Below are 20,579 nucleotides of genomic sequence, written 5' to 3'. Positions count from 1 at the left end.
TTACTTAACATAACTGGTAAGAAACACCGATATATCAAGTTGCTACTACTAGCAGGTACCAATTTGTCTCACCTGATTAGTCTCCACTCGTTTCATGAAGAGATCTGGAATCCAAAGGGCAAAGAAAAGATCCCTGGCACGCTGCTCTTCCTTTCCTGTATTCTTCTTTAAATCAAGAAACTCAAAGATGTCTAAATGCCAAGGCTCCAGGTAAATAGCAAATGCCCCAGGACGCTAATGGTAAATAAAATTATCAGTTTTCAGGATAAGAATGAAACAAAGAAACTTCATACTTTCAAAGCACTTTTGTAATATTTCCTTTGACCTCCACTACAATTAATGAATTAAGTAAAGTAATTCAGTTGAAAGTACTACAAAAAATATAAAGTAGTAATATTTTTCTACAACTCTAGGAGTAAAAATAGAATAATTGGCCAGACATGGGAGCATACACTGTAATTCCAGCTACTTAGGAAGGCGCAGCAGAATTACAAATTCGAGGCCAGTCTGGGCAATACAAGAAGACCCAACTCAAAAATAAAAACATAAAAAGAACCAGAGATGTAGCTCAGTGGAAGAACATTTGCCTAAGACTCGTCAGTCAATCCCTAGTACAGGCTGTTAAAAAAATGTGGACCCCCCCAAAAAAATTAACTTGTCCAAGGTTAATGCTGAATTTACAGGCTCCTCTTCAGCTATGGTCAACATAACTTTCTATCATGACATATACATAGAAAGAAAAATTGCTTTAATTTTGACAACATGATTTGTGTTCTTATTAAAGGTTAAAAGGTCACCAAAGTCCATCAGAGATAGATGATTAATGTGGCTACAAATTTTTATGAGGCAAACTAGCTGCCAACTATCCTACTGATAACACTAGGTACACAACTCAATTCTCTCAATCCTGCTTTCCTTCTATAAAATAGGATTGTTGCGTCCATTTTGTTTTTCCTTTTAAAGAAAAATCTACGGCACATATGGTAACCATTCACAACCTGACAATTTTTTGCAAATAAATTGACATGTAAAAAGCTGAACAGATCAGTTGCTGCCTGGAAGCCAAGATAAACTATGTGTGGGTGGGAATGCTGAGGTGACTGAATGGAAAGGTGCATGTTATAGTTTAGATCTAAAATGCAAACATCTTGTGTTCAGAAGTACAGACTGGTAGGAAAGGACAAGAGTATGACCTGGAGGGTGAATTCTTATCCCTCATGTGTCCCATCTCATTTACTTCCTGGCTGCCATGAGGTGAGCAGCTTCCTTCCACCACACCATTTCTCCCTTGGAGCTGGCTGACCAAAGCTGAAACCTCTAAAATCATGAGTCACGAAAAACCTTTCCTCCTTAAAGATGGAGACGTCAGCCATCTTATTTCAGTGTCCAGAGTGTAGTAATACAGAGTATAAGCAAACATTTTAGGATAAGGGAAGCACTCTGCATCTTAATAAGCATGGTGATTACTCATTACACATACATTTGTCCAAACTCATCAAACTATGTAAGTAACGTGTGTACACTTTAAAAAGGGAGTTTATATCTTCTCAAAAACTGAGCTTTAAAAAGTAAAAAAAATGTAGTAGTTAGAAACTGTACATAATTGAACCATCTTCTTATACTTTCAAGTAACAGAACATACCTTGTTTCCACCTTGATCAACATATCGAGCTGTGTTGTTATATACTCTCAGCATTGGTACAAGGCCATTAGAATTGCCATTGGTCTGAAAAAAAGATCAAAAGTAAAGACATCTGTAGGAAAAAGAGAGGACTCAGCGAGAACAAAATGTCACAGAAGTGAATAAGCTGCTCTTTCCTAATCTTTTATCAAAAACAGTATCTAATTTCTAGACATCAATATATTACCTGCTCTCCATTTCTGCTTCTTCTATGAACATGTGGTATCCAACATAACACCAACAAAATGTCAGTGGAGAAATTACAGCTATCTAGTATTATTTCATGGCACCCCAATTTACAATGTGATATAAGAATTATAAGTCAAAAGAATCCAAATCACGTAGCTAAATTTATCTCTACAACGTTCTAAAGATTATTATATAAAGGTGTACTTTGGGGAAAGTAAGAGTACAAAACATTATCACAACATTTCCCCCCTCAAAATTCAATGTATCTTATAACAAGCATCCCAAAACAAATATATGAAGGCAATAAATACAATAAATCAGATTCTTGGCAATAAACAGATTATACAATGAGACTAGGAAAATAAGGACCATTACAACTAGAAGATACCTCATCAAATTTTTTATATCTTTCTAACAGTAAGGTAAGTCTTTAAATATTCTAGAAAGATATGAGTAATGGCTTATAATACTGTATATACATGTTCTATATGCGGCAGAGTGCATCTAAAACACTAAATAAAATAGTTTGTTTCTGAAACTCTATTCCGTAAGGTTAAACATTCTTTACACTACAAATGAAGAAACAAATGCAGAGATATAAAGTAACTTACCACAGGCCGTGCTATTAGTAGTAGTGGAAACAAGATCTAAATTCAACTCTCATTTCAAATCATTATCTTGATTCCCAATGAATAGTGAACTAGTAAAGGGCTAAAGCTTATACTATTAAGTGCCAATGTTTAAAGCTTAAATCTTGACTCTACCTACCACATATAAAATGACTGAAGTAAACTTTCTAAGTCTCAGTTTCTTCATTTGTAAAATGAAAACACTGGTGCCATGACTTACAGATTACAGTAAGAAGTAAGTCCTAGTGTGTGGCTGTAATGGTAGCTATATCATAGGGTTGTAGTAAAAGTTAAATGAGTCATTCAGACTTAGCACATAGTAAGCTATCCATAAATGATAGCTGTCATTAATACTGTTAAATCAGAATTCTAAAATCTGAGGTACAAAGGGTCCTAGAGATTATCTAGCATAAGCTAAACCTCTAATAAGATTGATGAAAGTGAAACCAGAAATAAAATGACTCACTTCACTCAGACAGAGATCAAGACTCCCACACTAGCATTATTGAATTATTTTGTCCTCTTGGTCATAAGCACAGCTACTTTTAGATTTCCTCCCTTAAATCTCATATAACAGAAACTTACCCCAGCAATGTAGCTGCCGGTAGCCCGAATACAACTCACAGCAACACCAATTCCCCCAGCAGATTTAGAAATCAATGCACATTGCTTCAGAGTGTCATAAATGCCTTCAATGCTGTCATCTTTCATACTCAAAAGGAAACAGCTAGGGGAGAAAAAGTGACAAACCAACTAAGAAATGAAGCAGAGCACAAAAATGATTATATTATCCAAAAACAGTAAGTCAGGTTCCCAAGTGTTTTCTACAAGTGTTTCTAGAAGTGACAAAATGATTGACTATTTTCCTGGACAATTCTTAAATTTTTGCTCTTCCACATAAGTTTTTTTTTTCTTGAGACAAGGTCTTACTATGTAGCCCAACCTGGCCTGGAGTTCACTATGTAGCCCAGGTAGTACTCAAACTCTCAGCAAGCCTCCTGCATCAGCCTCCTAAGTGCTGAGATTACAGGTATGCACCACTACACTCGACTGTTTCACATAATTTTTAGAATCAGCATGTTGAAATTCTGACTGAAATTATACTGAATATATAAATTAATGCTCTTTGGTAAAGATTGAGGATATTCTCCTTAAGGACTTTTTTAATTATATTGATTCTTAGGCCCCTTCTAGTATTATAAATAACATACTTTAAAAATTAATTTTTCAAATGATAAAGTATAAAAACTCAACCAATTTTTTGTTCAGGATACTGGGGATCAAAGATTATGCTTTCAAGACAAAAGGCTCCACTACTGATGTATATGCCCAGCCCCTCAACTAATTAATTTATATTAAATTTTTATCTAGGTATTTGCTAAAATCTTTTTAATTCTAATAATTGGTAGCTGCTCAAGTTTTCTATTTAAAAATCACATCTGTGAATTATTATTTTTGTTCACTAACTTCTAATTTTTTCCTCATAAGGCACAATCAAAATATAAAAAATATAATATTTAAATTTTTAAACTTATTACAATGAAAGACACGTTGCCATGAATCCCCCTCAAAATACTTGCTTTCACTTTAGACACGTCATTCTTTCTGCTTTCTGAAGCAGTTCTAGAAGTCCTCTTTGTAGTGCCTTTACAAGTTTGATCAAACATACAATGAATGCTGCTGCTAATGCCATCCAATAGAAAGGCAGGCTCATAAAAACATGGTATGTCCTCATCCACCTTATTTACACATCTGGCACCATGTAACTTCTGGCTTTTTCCTAAACTCAAAATGACCATGAGATATTTTGAATCAATTCAGGACATGAAGGTAGCCAAGACAGCACAACTAAATAAAGACAGTCAAGAAAAAAACTTCCAGATCTGCTTCAGAAAGTGGAAACAATGGGGTAAGTGTGTTCAAAGTAAAGGGGAGTATTCTGAGGCGCGTTAATGGTAACATGTCTTTTATGTAATAAAATAAAATCTAAAAACTTTTTTTTTTTTTTTTTTTTTTGTCTTTTTCCTTTTTATCGGTACCGGGGATTGAACTCACGACTGCCTGCTTGCAAGGCAGGCGCTTATGCCACTGAGCTAAACCCTCAGCCCCTAAAATCTAAAAACTTTTAAACATTCACTTTATTTTTTGGACACATACAATGCTGACCCAAGCACCTGTTATTATGCTGAAAACAGAGGTGATAAGTTGAACTTTCAGTGAATATCTTTTGCCACATCAGGAAGTTAAACTTCCTGTATCTATTTTGCTAAGCATTATATTATGAAAGGGCATTAAATATGTAAATGTTAATGCAGTGAATTATATTAATATTTTTTAATGTTGACATGTCCTTGAACTCCTGGAATAAAACAACTTGCTAACAGCATATTTTTTTTTTTTACATAGTATCAGAATATATATATTATATCAGTGTTCTCTTTCTCAGCAAATTGCATCACCATTTCTCCTTCAGTATACCCATAAACCTGGGAACTACATCCAAAACATTACCTCTGTCAACATTACCTCCAAAATACCTTTTAAATCTGTCTATGGTTTTTCAATCTGTTTTCTCTTCCATAATCCAAGCTACCATAATTTCTCATTTCAATTATCATGAGTTCTCTAACTAGTTCTTGGTATTTTGTCTTTAACTTTTATTTTCATATTAATAGGGATCACACCATGTTAGGGAATCCCTCTACAATGAGCTATACCTCCAGCTTAGCATTTACGTTTTTTGGAGTGTGTATGCATACACAAACCCAGGATCTTGTACACGTTAAATACGCACTTTACCATGGGACAAAAACTTTTAAACAGCTTAATTGAAATATAATTCATATACAATTCCCTACTTAAAATATACTATTCAATGACTTGCAGAATATTCAAAGCAACCACTGCGACAATCAATTTTAGAAAATTTTCATTATCAAATGTTTGCCTCTTGTGCAATTCATTTACCACATAGAATTCAGGGATCTTTCCAGAATGCAACTCTCATTTAATCAAAGCAGGCAGAGCATGTATTTAATGTGATGAACTGCCAACTTTCTTATTTCCCTCATCAAAACCACTTTGGAATACTGAAAGCAGCTGTAGATGGCATGTACCTTGAAAGCTGTGGGCGGTTGGTACCAGCATTGAAGAGAGTGGGAGAAGCATGAGTAAACCACCTCTCAGAGAGAAGATTGTATGTTTCAATTGCAGCATCTATGTCTTCTTTGTGAATTCCCACAGATACCCTCATCAACATATGTTGCGGTCTTTCAGCCACTATAAACAAAATGAAGTTTTCACTAATGAGATATATCAGAAAAACTATGCTAAAATATATTCAAATAAAAAAACAGAAGATCAAAAAAACTTTTATAGCATTAAGGAGGACAATTATTCACAAACTAAACCTGAAGTTCAAAATATTATTTAGAGTCTAAAGAGAAATGTTAAGGCTAACAGCACAAATATTCAATATAAAGAAAAGACAACATCACAATTTCATTTCTCACCTTTTCCATTGATTTTCAACAAATAGGACCGCTCCAGAGTCTATAAAAAGCAAACCAGCCAAAAAAATTTTACAGCGTATCTCTTAAAAACACAATGGATTTAGCCATCATAAATAAGGTAATCTATTTAACTCCTCTCAATATTGGTATAATTTTAACTGAAAATAATTGCATTTACTCCTCCTAGGTTGAGTTCACAGTATTACCAAATGTTGTCTTTGAGGAAAGATTGCATGAAAATTTCTGGAAAAATTCAGCATTGTATATATAATAGGATTCGTGGTATAAAACACATCGTCTCAAAGGTTAACACAAAGCACTTGTACCAAGCTAGGCACTAATACAAGAATATACCTATTTAATCCTCAACAGAATTTGTTGTTAAAATTTTATATTATCCTCACTATACGAAAAGTGAAGCAGAGATTAAATAATTTGCTAGTGAAAAATAAGGCAGAGATTTCAATTCAGGTAGTCTGACATTAACATGCATGCTCTCAATCAATGTACTATACTGTCTATCAACACAAAAATACTTAGAAAATTTGGTATATGGTAGAGATTCAAGAAATACTTTTTACAAAAATAACAGTAATAAGGAATAACTTGACACATTATCAATGTAATTCCTCAGGTAATACAGAAGTAATATCTGTAAAATTCAAAAACTATAAATGGGCAAGTTATCTTTGTCTTAATTCAAACTACTACCACTACCTTAACCCCACCAATTACCTAGGACCACCTTGAATCTCAGCAACTTTATTACTATCATAACTGAATCTTCAAATCACAAACAATCCCTGATTGAAGAAAGAGTCCCCATCTAATTGAAACCCATTATTTATTTACCTTAAAGCCAAAGTAATTGTAAGAGAAATCTCGGTCATAGATAATTGCAGAATTCAGGCGCTGGTGGAGTGAGAAAGAGCCTATAATTAATATAATTACATTTATTTTCACAAAATCTGATGTTTTACCCCTAACTCAAGAACTAAAATTGGCAGAGAATACAAGAGAAAACATGAAGCCTCATTGCTATAGAGTAAAAACCCATCCAACATTTGGAAAAAGAAACAACAAAAAAAAATTGTTTCAAAACTCCCTTAGTACATCTGTAATCAAAGAAGGAAAGGACATATGCATAAAAGTGGCTATCATAACATCCTTAAACATATTTTTAGATTGGTTATTAGTCTAAAAGTATTGGCACATATTTACTAATAATTCACATTGTTGACTTTAAAAATAAAAACTAGCTGGGTGTGGTGATGCATGCTTAACAATCTCAGCACTTGGGCGGCTGAGGCAGGAAGATTACTGTGACTCTGAGGGCAGACTAGGCCACAAAGTGAGTTCAAGGCCAGCCTGAACGTCATAGCAAGACCCTGCTTCAAAAAGACAAATAAATAAATAAATATCCCTTTTAAACTGCATATAATACACAAGGTAAGCAATGACAGAAAGCAGGATTTCAGACTCTCAAAATCCATTATCTTTCCACCAATTTTAAGCAAAGTACTATCGTGACAGGTTTTTAAAGCAGTTGGATATTAAAGAATTTTTGTAAAATACAAACCCATTTGAAGGAAAAAGGCAATTAGGTACAAATAATCACTTGGACTAGAAAAAATGGAAGTCAGCCTCTCAAAAGTACTAATAGAGCCTATGCATAATGATCCACGTCCAAAGGACTAGAAAAACCTACATAAAACTCTATTTCCCCTTTCTCTAAGATGTAAGGGAATCTGAGGGCTGAGAACATGGCTTGGCGGCAGAGCAAAACCCTAGATTTTGTCCCCATCATGAGGTGAGGGTCCCTTTAAACAGCTCCTTTTCACCAGGCACAGTGGCACATGCCTATAATCCCAGGTACTGAGATCACCAAGTTGAGGCCAGCCTATGCAACTTATTGAGACAGTCTCAAAATAAAATAGAAAAATGACTAGCGATATAGCTCAGTGCAGAGCGTATGCATGTATGAGATACCAGGTTCAATCCCTACTACTACAAAAAATTAATTAAGTTTTAAATGCATTTTTGTTGCAAAAGAGGCCTAGTATGAATATTGAAGAACTAAAATACTTGACTATCGATATTTATTTTTTAATATTTATTTTTTAGATACAAATTTTGCTGCTCGTTTTTTTTTTCAACCTATCTTCAAGATTATAACATAAGCAGGGAATGGTGACATACACCCATGATCCCAACACATGAGAGGCAGAGGTAGGAGAATCAGTGGGTTTAAGGCCAGCCTGAGCTACATCATGCGACCATGTCTCAAAAAAAATTTTTTTTATACATGAACAACATAGAAATAACTCAGTTATCTCTTAGTCTTCTTAACATCAGATACATATTTAAAGAGAAAAATCAACTAATCAGTCTATTATATAATACTAACACTGGTTTCTAATCTACCCAGATGGCCATAGCAAATAAAGCCTGTTTGCAAAAGGTCTGGCTGGACTGATACATCTTTATCCTTCTGTCCTCTGAGATTTAGTTTAAAAAGAGGTTCGCAAAAGTCACTGAGCAAGATATTTCAAAGCCTCATCAGAACAACCATTGTGGAAGTCAGTTTGGTAATATATATCAAAGTTTGAATGCATGTATTCTTTTTCAGCAAGAATTAAAAGATTTATCTTATGATATAATAACTTATAGGCAAAACATCTACCATACAATGCTATTCATTACAGTTAAAAATGGAAAACGAATATTCATCACCAGAATTCTTATTTGTATGTACAATGACAACATGGCTATAAAACAGGTGTCATGCCACTGTTAGAACAGGGTAGCCAGACATGGTGGTACACACCTAAAATCCCAGCACTTGGGAGGCTGAGACAGGAGGATCACTTTGAGTACAGGTTGGCCTGAGATACATAGTGGGTTCAGGGCCAGTCTGAACTACATAGCAAGAATTTGTCTCTAAAAAAACAAAACAAAATAACAAAAGAAAGAGCAAGGTATATTCACAAACACAGACATAGAACAATCTCCAAGAGCCAGGCATAGTGGCATGCACCTAAAATCCCAGCACTCAGGAGGTTGAGGCAGGAGGATCCCTGTGAGTTTGAGGCCAGCCTAAAGTACATCCTGAAACCCTGTCTCAAAAAGACAATCTCTAAGGTATACTTTACAGTGGAAATATAAAAGCATTAGTAAGAACAGTATACACAGTATATTATACACATGTACGCAAATATACAGACCAGTTCTGAAAAAATACATTTAAAAATAGCCAGGCATAGTGGCACACACTTTATAAACCCACCACTGAGGAGGCTGGGACAGATGGATCACTGCAATTTCAAGGACAGCCTGGGTTACACAATGAGTTTGAGATTAGCCAAGAATAAACTGCAAAATTCTGGTTCTGTCTTAAAAGAAAAAAAAAAAAAATACACTTAAAATTATAAAATGCAAAGCTGGCTATATGTAGTTCAAATGTAGAGCTCTTGCCTAGTATGCATGAGGTCCTGGGCTTGATGCTCTGCTCCACATTAAAAAAAAAAAAAAAAAAAAAAAAAAGATAATGAGAGATAATCTTTTATTACTTATCTCTTTTGTAGTACTCGTATTTTCTTAAATTTTTAAAAAATTTATTTAAAATGTCCACCAGAAAAATATTATACATACATCTTTATTGGCCAAAACAATATCCAGTGTTGACTTGGCCACCATGGGAGAATGCTTGCCATTATGTGGATTTATGTAGTTGAAGAGGTCCTCCATCACATCTAAGAAAAAATTAAATTAAAAATGTCAAAGCCACTTAACAACTAATTGTTTGAAAGAGTAGTTCTGGATCCTTTTTTCATCCCAACTCACTTCAGAACAGTACTCAATAAACATACCTATGTTGAATAAACATATAATACTGCACTTAAGGTAACGATCTCCAGAGAAAGACAATGTAAACTCCTGTAGCTTGAAAGAATTTCCAGATGATTCTAATATCCACCCACATTGGTAATTATAAATTGAAAATAAAGAAACAGAAACTACCATCACTTCTGGTCAGCTTTTTTCTATTAAAACAGAAACTCAATCTTAAAAACTCAAAATCTACCATCCCATGAAGTTCACTTCTATACGCATACATTTAGTAAGTTTTCTCACTCTGCTCTTCTTGAGACATTGAGCAATATTTGGCCCACTACATTTATATATAAAACTTCTACAAATGCCAATACAGTTGACTATGATTAAATTGAATCTATAGATCAATTTCAGGGAACTGACATTTTCACAATAAACCTTCTATGGTATAATGTTTGAGATCTCTCACAACAGCTCTGAAATTGAGAATGCAAAATTCCTAATCACAGTCTACCAGTTATACTGTAACAAAATATTTAACCTCCCTTTGCCCACATTTCTGAACTGTAAAAAGGGAGTATTGAAATGTTTTCTAATAGTGATCAAAATGCTGTAAACAATTTGTGCTAGAACTTGTAGATAAACATAATGTTCTGAAAATACTATTCTTCCTTTTTCATCCCAGACTTACCACTGAACACTTTCTTTGTTTCTTTGTGCAAGTTAGAGACAGCAATCCTTGCCGCCAAAATGGCATAGTCGGGGTGCTTAGTAGTCAAGGTTGCAGCTGTTTCAGCAGCCAAAGTATCCAGTTCCACTGTGGTGACCCCACTGTATAAGCCCTGGATTACTTTCATGGTGATCTGAGCCTACAAAAACAAGAATCAAACAACAAAAATAAAAGTTTGGCAAAAATAAGAATTTTTGAACATTCACAAGAAACAACAGCTTCCTTAAAAGAATAATTAAGAAACAATAAAACCTAACAATGTAACTTCATTTTCTGAAAAATCATCTTTTTGAATGGCAAATTTAGTAATAAGAATTCAAAAATTAACAGAACTGTTAGAAAGTAGGTACTACAAAATATAATGAGCCAGGATTGGCAGCATCTGCCTGTAATCCCAGCACTCAGGGGGCTGAGACAGGAGGATCACTGCAAGTTGTAGCCTAGGCTACATAGTAAGTTCAAGGCCAGTCTGAACTACATAGGGAAACCCTGTCTCAAAAGAAAAATAAAATAAAAAAATAAAGTTAAAAAATTAACAGTCTCACAGAAAAATAAATATATACCACATGATTCTTTAAGTTTTTGGTTCTCTTTTATTAAAATTCTCCCTATACGATCAGGTCTCCAGCACCATACTTATTTTCCCCAATTCTACTTAACAACAAAGAAAGAAAACCAAAAAAATCAAGACTTTAACCATTCCCATTATAAAAGAGTGAATTAGAGTTGGGGAAGAGTCATCTAACGATGACTAAACTCAGGCAATGCTAAGTAACTAAACATTTAAAGCCCTGAGTTTAATCACTAGAACCACAAAAAGATAAAACTAAAGACTACTCTTTGCTTTAGCACTTCACAAATACCAAAGTATTGCAACTTTTATAACTTCTGGCATATCACAATTACTTTGTAACCTGGGAATTATCACTATTACCATTTTATAAGAGAAACCAGCCTCAGATTACTGCAAATTATCTAAGGTTATGTTACTGTCCAAGTTTTCTGTCTCCAGATCCCACTAAAGGTCTGTTTCACTGTTTTCAAGACCATATGATAGGAGGCTCTCCTTTTTAACATACCATGTCCAAGTTATTACCATACTTCTTTTGTGTGTGGTATGAGAGATCAAACTGAGGGTCTGCACACTGAGCTACATTTCCAGGTCTGTTTTTGAGACAGGATCTTATGAAGCTGCCCAGGTTGGGCTCGAATTTAAAATTCTCCTCCTGCATCAGCCTCCCAGAGTATAGGGATTACAGATGTACACCATATCCACTTGTTTGTTTGTAGATAAGATCCTACTATGTAGTCCAGGCCAGTCTTACTATATATCCCAGGCTGGCCTGGAGCTCATAATCATTCTGCCTTAGTTTGGCATTATAGTATTGGAATTAGAGACACATGCCACCACACCGAGCCACCATACATTTTTAAGAATAACCAATTCAGAGGCTGGGGATTTAGCTCAGCGGCATAAACGCCTGCCTTGCAAGCAGGCAGTAGTGAGTTCGATCCCTAGTACCGATAAAAAGGAAAAAGACAAAAAAATAAGAATAACCAATTCTAAAAATACACACTTATACACAAGTTAGTTAAGATACTTATACAGCTTGTTTCTTTTGGTTCATGGAGGGAAAAGTTTTGTGCTAGCATTTTTTTGGACAATGTTTCATGACAATATCTTGTACTCTGAACAACTACTGTGAATATTATAATATGAAATGTGTTGATTATTATTGCTCTATTAGCCTGTTTGAAACTATCTTACTGTTATTTTTACCTTTTTCTGTGTAAAATAAAAATAACATTCTAAATTGTGTGTGCATAGTTACTAAATTAAAAAACAAAAACAGCTTAATCCAACAGAAAATCGATGCATTTTATCCAGCCGTTGCAGCACAAACCTGTAATCCCAGCATTTTGGGAGCTGAGGCAAGAGAAATCACAAGTTCCAACTCTGGGCAATTTATCAATTTGGCAAGTCTCTGTTTCAAAAAATAAAGAAGGGGGCTGGGGGTTTAGCTCAGCGGCATAAGTGCCTGCCTTGCAAGCAGGCAGTCGTGAGTTCGATCCCTGGTACCGATAAAAACGAAAAAGACAAAAAATAAATAAATAAATAAATAAAGAAGGGCTGGGGATGTTGCCTATTGCAAAGGCCCTGAGTTCAATCCCCAATGCAAAAAGGACCAAAAAAAGAAGGGAGGGAGAAAGGGAGGAAAGAAGAGAGAAAGGAAGAATGGAAGGAAAGATGAAAGGAAAGAGAGGGAGGGGCAGAGGAGAGGGACAGGGAGAAAAAAGAAGGAAGGCAGGCAGGCAGCCTCAAAACAAAGAGCTGGGTGGGCAGGTGTGTGTGGGGGGGTGATTATTGTATAGTTTGAAATCTATTCTAATTACAGTATTGCTAAGCCTAACTGGTTCAAGATCACGTTCTTTCTAGATTCAGCAGATAAATCACATTATGTATGAAGTCCTGTAGATTGTTTTGGTGTTACCTGGCAAATAGTCAGAATAAAGTAACACCTGTGTGCAAACTGTGCCTGATCTAACAGCACCTAGACTTATTCAACAGATTTCCTAATCTACCTCAGGAAACTGAAGACTGCTATAACACACTTGCACTTGGAATATCAAGCTATAGAATATCAAGGAATCTAAATTCTTCCGCTTAAACTCCCATTAACTTAAATCTCACCTTTCTCTTGGACTTTTCTTATATATAAAACAAAGAAGATAAATAGGATAAGGTCTCAGGTTCATCCCAACATTAACATTCCACTATTTAATTATAGTCCAGAAGTTCTAAATGTAAAAGAGAATTTAATAAGTATATTTTAAAGCTGTATAAATTATCTTTCCACTGTCCACTAAACATTAGTCAAGTACCTAATTAGATACAAGCTCTATTAAGTATCACAAGAATAAGACACAGCCTGTCACAGTTAAATTAGATTGTCAACTTGATTGGCTTCAGACCTGCATAGGGGATTAGTAAAGAGCACTTCTGAGTGTGTCTTGGGTTGGTCATAGAAGTGCCACCTTGGGTACTATACCCGGGTACCAATTAAGGGTGGGCAAACACAGGTGGATTTGGAAGAAAGGGTTCTTTTTTTTTTTTTTTTTTTAATTTTATTTAAGGAGAAAAGAGAAAAAAAAAACAGTGAAAGGGTACAAGTTATACAGATTTACAGAAAAAAATGAACAGTAGGAAATCACTAGTTAATGGATTACATATTGCCATCTTAGAAATAATTGTTCAAGTCACAAAATTAAAGCTTGTAGAGTGGACATTCCAACAATGATACTGCAAACAGTTCTGTTCAATGATCCAATAAAACTCTGTGATATCATTTTCTATCTTATACACTTAAATATACATGCAGTTATATAGTTTAGAGCACTTTCTTTTCCTCTCTTTTGTACAATGACTATTACACATTTTGGGTTTCATTGCTCCCACGGTTCTTATTGCTTTTTTGGAAGAGAGTAAAACCAAATGTGACATAACAGAACAGAATCGGTCAAGTCAAAAGGGTGGACATAATAGATAATGTAAAAACATAATACAAGGTGATCAACAGTGGTTACCATAATGCCTCCTGCTATCTCTAATAGAATTGCCTATATCATTAGTCATAATACAATTGAACAAAACAGTAAAGAACAAAACCGACAAAACCAAAACATTGGAGACATTGTAGGTCTTCAAAAGTAGATAAAAGTCAACGAGAATGGGCGTTATAATGAATCTCATTATCTTCACAGCTGATGCCTAAACTTTCGAACCTGATACTATCCAGCAAAACAGAATAGGGGAACATCAGTCAAAAACAAGATGGTGAGAGTAATACAGGGCTTCAAATCGAGATAATAGAAAGTCAAAGTGGGTTACTATAATATATCCTGCTATTTTTTTCCCTTTAATTAAACGGATAAAAATAAAAAAGTAAATAATGGAGTGGAGATTGGGATAAAAGGGCAGAACAGCGAAACAGCGCAGATCAAAACATAACCATTTAAGCAGAATAGTGTTGGAAGAAAGGGTTCTTACAGATTCTCATTTTAGGAAGATCAACTAGAAACCATGTGGAAGATAGATATGAATTAGACAAGATTAGAGAAAGGCTATGACACTTTAGAGACTGGTATTAACCTCAGTCAATGTAAGACATGCTGAAGGCCTTGAATAGAAGTCATAAGGAGAAAAACAGAGTAACTTGCTTATGAAAGCCTGTTCTCCTTAATTTAAATATTGTCCATGAAATCAACTTTTTATTACTTGTATATGTTCTTTACACACTGACTTTAAAAAGCAAATTTCAAATCAATTCCTATCCAAATGATCACATTTTTAAAACAAACTATGCTATAGACTTTTCCACTATAAATAATACAAATCATTCAAGAAAGAGAAAAAAAATGAAGAACTTAAGATATAAATCATATTCACTTACAGGATCAACAAAGTCCATATTGAGTCCATAACAAAGCTTCTGAATTCTGGATGTAATTTTGTCAAACATGACCCGTTCCTGGCGACCATCTGAGAATGAATCATACAGTTCACATTAGCACTTAGCAAAATGGCAATGTCAGACAATTAATGTGATTAATACAGGATTGTTTGATTTTTGTTCAGTTTTGGTTTTGTATTTTTTGTCTTTTGGAGACAGGGTTTCACTATGCAGTTCAGGCTGGGCTTGAATTCACTTTATAGCCCAGTTGATCTCCCAGCAATCCTCCAGCCTCAGTCTCCTGAGTATTGGGATCAGAGAAGTATGCCACCAAGCCCAACTTGTTTTGTTTTTGGCAGGGACACCCTACCACAGAGCTATATTCCAAGTCTTTATTTTTTTATTTTTTTATTTTTGAGAGAAGGTCTTACTAAGTTGCCAAGAGTGGCCTTGAACTTGCAATCATCCTTCATAGTAGGATTTACCCACTATTCTAGATAAGAATAAATAAATTAAGATTGGATAAATTACCATTTAAAGACAAATTAAGAATAGTGGAATTATTCTAGAAGGACAAGGAGGCAGATATCGAAGTTCAAAATCATGAAAATAACTAGATAAATTCTACATGTACAAATTTTAGTGTCTCCCACTGATTTAGTTTTTGTCTTCCTTGTGCACCAACAGTCCTTTGCAACTCGTGGCTAATTAACAACATATTAAATATGTGTTTACATTTGGCTTTCTCAAGTGTATTCTTTTTGTGCCAGGTGCTAAATTATGCTGGTAATGGTCTTAATTCATATTAAGAAACAAAAAAAAACCCTCCAGGTCCAAAGACCTACTGTTCTCTTACATGATTCCAATTGGTCCATTTTTCAGCCCAGGTACAGACTATCACACCACTCAGCCCTGCTGCTTACCACCTACTTAATCCTCTCTCTCTCAAAGTCTCTCAAAGTCTCTCAAAGTCTTCCTGAATTTAGTCTACACTTCACTTCTCCTGCTGTGCCTGTGAACTATCTAAAATCAAATAAACTTAAATAACCAAACATCATAGTTTAGCAACACAGTACATTATAGAATACAAGTTGTCTTCCTCATGGCCACCACATGGCTGATTAGGTTCTACAGCTGGCTCATTAGAAAAGAATACTGATATATTTTGAATATCACTCACTCAAAACAAGATTGAAGCTTAAAATATAGCTTCTACTATAAACTCCAAAAAACTCGTAACTCAGGAAACATCTGTAGAATTCTAATCATTTGATTTCCTCGTTATCAGCTATCTTTAATACTTTTATGTTCAGGACAACCTCACTAATCATATAAGATCAAAAATGTGCCTCTTCTGCAAGCTATGAATGATCTTTTCCCACATCCTGGAATGCTCAGATCACAAATCTTCATACAGCTGGCTCTTGGTATTATTCAGGGCTCCTTCAAACACCAGCTTCTAAGAGACCTTCTTTGATCATACCAACTCATGGTTGTCTTTCCATTTATCTTTATCACATTATTCTGTATTTCTGTGATCAACTCCCAAATCACTGTTTGAAATTGTTTCTTTATATGTTATTCATAAGTAAACACATAAGTCAGTACATTTCAGATAATGAAGTTATAGCTTCCATCTACACCAGCTTTTTTCACTACTGAATTCTCAATACTTACAACAGTTTCTCGCACAGAGGAAATAAGGGAATGAATGGGTTAATACTGTCTATTCTTTACCTATCATTTTAAGTCTTTGAAAGTAGGAACCATATCTGCCTAGTTAACATTGCAATCTCAGTGCCCAGCACAATATCCAGCAAAGTCGTAACATAGTGGGCTGGGCAGGGGAAGGCAGAGACAACAGGGAGAGTACCATGGAGGTAGAGACTGAAGTGATGCAGCTGCAAGGCAAGGAATGTCCCATGACATCCCTCAAAGGGTCTATCACATCTAGTGAGCTGACACCTTGACTCCAGACTTCTAGCCTCCAGAAGTGCAGCACAAATTTCTATGCTGAGTAATCCAACTTGTAGTACTTTGTTACTCCAACTCAAGGAAAGTGGATTTACCAAGATTCCTCTGGCAAGATTTGACATTGACTGGGCTCAAGTCCATGTACACTAACAGCTCATGGACTGACTGCGTGTCCACAACTTGGGGTAGACTCATCATGAGCAGCCATTATGTAGGAACTTGCAGTAACCAAGGAATAAAAAAAAAAAAAAAAAAAAAAAAAACATACTTGTACATAGAACATAAAAATAAAATACTAGTCTGTGAATGGAATTAAGGGAGAAAGTATGTATGTGTATGTATATATTGCACATGTACATGTAAAAATGTACTTTTTTTACTGTAGCTTATAATCCAAATTTTTGAAAACATACTAAATTCCAAAGAACAAATTACATTTCAATTAGCTACCCTATCATTTACTGAAATGGCTCTTAAATCTTATTTTCTTAATTTTAATCTCCCATTAGGAAAAATAGCTCAGGATAGCAAACAAAAAAAGTCATCAAATATTCCCTCTGTTATCTAACAATTTTCCTTGGATTATTACAAATCCTTAACAATTTTCAATTCTCTGAAAATAGAATTGCTTCTTTCCCCTATTATTGCCCTCACAGTGATTAGCAAGATATAAGCACACAAACTATGCATGGTGGAACATACCAATAATCCCAGCACTCAAAAGACTAAGGGAGAAGAATCACTGCATGTTGAGGCTAGCCAGGACTACACAGTGAATTCAAAGCCAGCCTGAAATTCAGAAAGACCCTGTCTCTAAAAAAAAACCTTTAAAACACTATCAACACAGTGAAAAAACCCTCTTAAATAATTACACCAAGACTAGTCCAAATTAAGAGGGAACCAAAAAAAAATAAAAGAAAAACAAAACATAAACAAATCTCAGTACATTTCAAATATTAACGAGTTTTGCTGAATGCCACATGGCACAGTCTAGATTCTATAAAGTATGAGTCATCTGGATCAAATTATGTTCTGCAAAGAAACAAGAAACAAAATAAGCCCTAACTTTTAGTTGTTCACAGTACTTCTTAAACTAGTTTTCAAAGTAGACCCAAAAAGTTAGAAACCCTACACACAGGTGACCAACTCCAGTAATCTAAATTCATAAATTTTCCACTTATCTTTGCTACTGACTTTCAAGACCAATCTCACGTAGCTCTTTTAAAAGGTTTAAAAATTAGATGTTCAGCTCTTACTGGAATAGATCAATATAAGCACATTATGTATTTTGATGGTTGTACTTATAAACTAAAATGTGGGAGTAGGGGAATTCTGAAAATGTTCTCCAGGCACAAAAACCAGAAAGAAAAACCACCATTATCCACTTTCCATCTCGACTGTAGATAAACCAAGGTGGACACAACCAAATCAACTACTGCCTACCCACAGCAATCATCATTTCCTACATTTTGACATAACTATTTTAATTTATTCTTTGACCTTCTCTCTGTTCATAGCAGTTTTGGTGCTAAAAGCAAGCAGCCCCGAAATGTGAGCAGTCTCGTGAACAAAACAGAAACAAGTCAGTCAACCAGTATTTATTAAAAGCCTACCATTTTGGGGCTGTGGATTTAGCTCAGCGGCATAAGCGTCTGCCTTGCAAGCAGGCAGTCGTGAGTTCGATCGCCGGTACCGATAAAAAGGAAAAAGACAAAAAAAAAAAAAAAAAAAAAAAAAAGTCTACTATTTTGAAACAACTTTATTGTTTTAGCAAAGGAAAGTGCATTCAACTCAGAATTTGTTCCTTTTTCAGAAGAGTCTGTTTATGTGTTGTTCTTGTTTTTCTAACTTATTCCTAAAGCTGGGTCTGCCGCCTCCTGTAAAAGTGCGAGCAAATGGCTGGGCACAAGGGACACAAAAACCTAAAGGCAAGTAAAGGTTGAGAAGGAATGCAAGTTCCTGGCTCTTCACAGCCCTTCCTGTCAGAAGAGTTGGTGGGCCATCTTTGACTCAGGATCTCTTCCTCTCCTCTGAGATTACTCCTGGGACGTGAGGCAACACAATCTCTTCCAAAGGGAAAAGTACAGAATGCAGCCTGTATCTGGGACTTTTCACCCCATTCCCCCATCTTCACCCCACAAAAAAGACCAAAAGAATGACAGGTGCCCGTGTGGCATATAAAACCCTTTCTTTCTTTGCTTCCTTTTGTGCCTAGTACAGGTCACCAAGCCCACGGTTTTCAAATAAAACTGTTGTGTACCATGGGTTCGAACGCTGATCGTCTCATCACCTCAGTGGGGGACTTTGAGTCAGGCACCGCAACCTTCCGCTGGGCCTCAGTTTCCCCTTTTGCACCCGCACTATTCCACACAGGGCAGGTATGACTCTCGAAATGCGGCAAGAGAACAGAAGTCATGGGGAGCACAGCCTGAGGCCAGAGGAGGACGAGGGGAGGTTGACGGGAGACAAGAGGCCGAGCTGGCTGACAGGGCGGGAAGCCGCGGCGGGAAAGGCGGGAAGCGGCGGAGGCCGGCGGGCTAGCTAGCGGGCGGGCGTGGGCAGGAACAGTTCTGGCAGCGACAACCTGAGCCCCTCTCCCTTCTCACCTACCCGCCGCCCTTCCTCGTCCCCTCACCTCGCTTGATCACATGCATCGCAACTAATGGTTGGAGCGCTGAGGCGTTCGAGATCGGGCTGCGGCTCTGAGGCGCCAACAGGCTCGAGACGGCGGCAGAGGATGAACGGCAGGACTCCACAGGACTGCTCGGGTGCAAGAACTGGAGCTGGGAGGTCTGATAGCACTTGCCTCACCAGAGCAGAGGCGCGACAATCCGAACTGCTTCCCGTTCCCGCCACCCGAGACGCTTAAAGCGGCGCTACTGGAGCTCGAATGACGTTACTTGACGCCACCAACGCCAGGGACGTGTGGGCAAGATCAGACGAGCAGAATCAGGCCTCTCCCATGGCTGCCATGTTGAGTATGGGCAAAGCCAAGAGACTGCGCATCTGCCAAAGCCCTATTGGATGTAGGCGGACCCGGCGGGAACGCGGTCCTCCTGCGCCATGTTTGGTGTGGGCAAAGCCGAATCGGAAGCCCCGGGACGCTAAAGGAGCTCGCGGAGTCCGCCCTGCCAGACCCCGCCCCCTCGGCTGCGAGCGCCGCCTAAAGTCATAAGTGCTTTTGAAATCGCAACAAGAACCCAACTTCTCTGAACACTTTTTGTTTGACTGTTATAACCCCAAGACTGCGGTTAAATACGGATCGATCGTAGTCTAGGGCCGGCGGTTAGGAGCAAGTGGAATCCGCAGAGCTGTTAGGTCGGCCAGAAGCCTGTCACTCAATTGGAAAAAAGCCATGGTAGGCTAGCAGTGTTTGGAGTATACCTTGATGCAAACTGGAGCCCTGTGAGATTTTTAAGCAGGGCCACAACTCATTTGCTTGTTCATGGATGATGGCAGTCAGAATCAGCAATAAGGAAGATGTTGCCTTGTGGAAGTGAGATGGAGTTTTTGACTAAGCATGGATGGTATGAGATGAGAACCCTGGACTGTGACCCAGTCGCACAAGTGCTTGCCCGG

At 36.6% G+C, this 20,579-nt stretch overlaps 1 protein-coding gene across 2 annotated transcripts in view; it reads right to left on the bottom strand.

The window, feature by feature from the left end:
• Nucleotides 1-19,961, bottom strand: part of Rrm1 (ribonucleotide reductase catalytic subunit M1) — a 40,543-nt gene extending 20,582 nt beyond the window's left edge. Inside the window, exons 1-10 of one of the 2 annotated variants that reach the window (XM_003463382.5) lie at nucleotides 19,636-19,961; nucleotides 15,027-15,115; nucleotides 10,537-10,714; nucleotides 9,663-9,763; nucleotides 6,864-6,923; nucleotides 6,012-6,051; nucleotides 5,616-5,778; nucleotides 3,085-3,226; nucleotides 1,643-1,726; nucleotides 73-234 (exon numbers count right to left, since the gene is read on the bottom strand). In XM_003463382.5, the coding sequence (XP_003463430.1) occupies nucleotides 73-234; nucleotides 1,643-1,726; nucleotides 3,085-3,226; nucleotides 5,616-5,778; nucleotides 6,012-6,051; nucleotides 6,864-6,923; nucleotides 9,663-9,763; nucleotides 10,537-10,714; nucleotides 15,027-15,115; nucleotides 19,636-19,654 (1,038 nt within the window). In that variant the 5' untranslated portion in view covers nucleotides 19,655-19,961. The other variant, XM_063256603.1, reaches the window with a different exon arrangement.
• Between the last annotated feature and the right edge of the window lie 618 nt (nucleotides 19,962-20,579).

Source organism: Cavia porcellus, unplaced genomic scaffold, assembly GCF_034190915.1.
Source record: "Cavia porcellus strain 051 isolate PalLab524CR breed Dunkin Hartley unplaced genomic scaffold, mCavPor4.1 scaffold_9, whole genome shotgun sequence".
Classification (NCBI taxonomy): Eukaryota; Metazoa; Chordata; class Mammalia; order Rodentia; family Caviidae; genus Cavia; species Cavia porcellus.
Note: the sequence above shows the minus strand (reverse complement) of the source record. Positions and strands in the feature narration are given on the sequence as shown.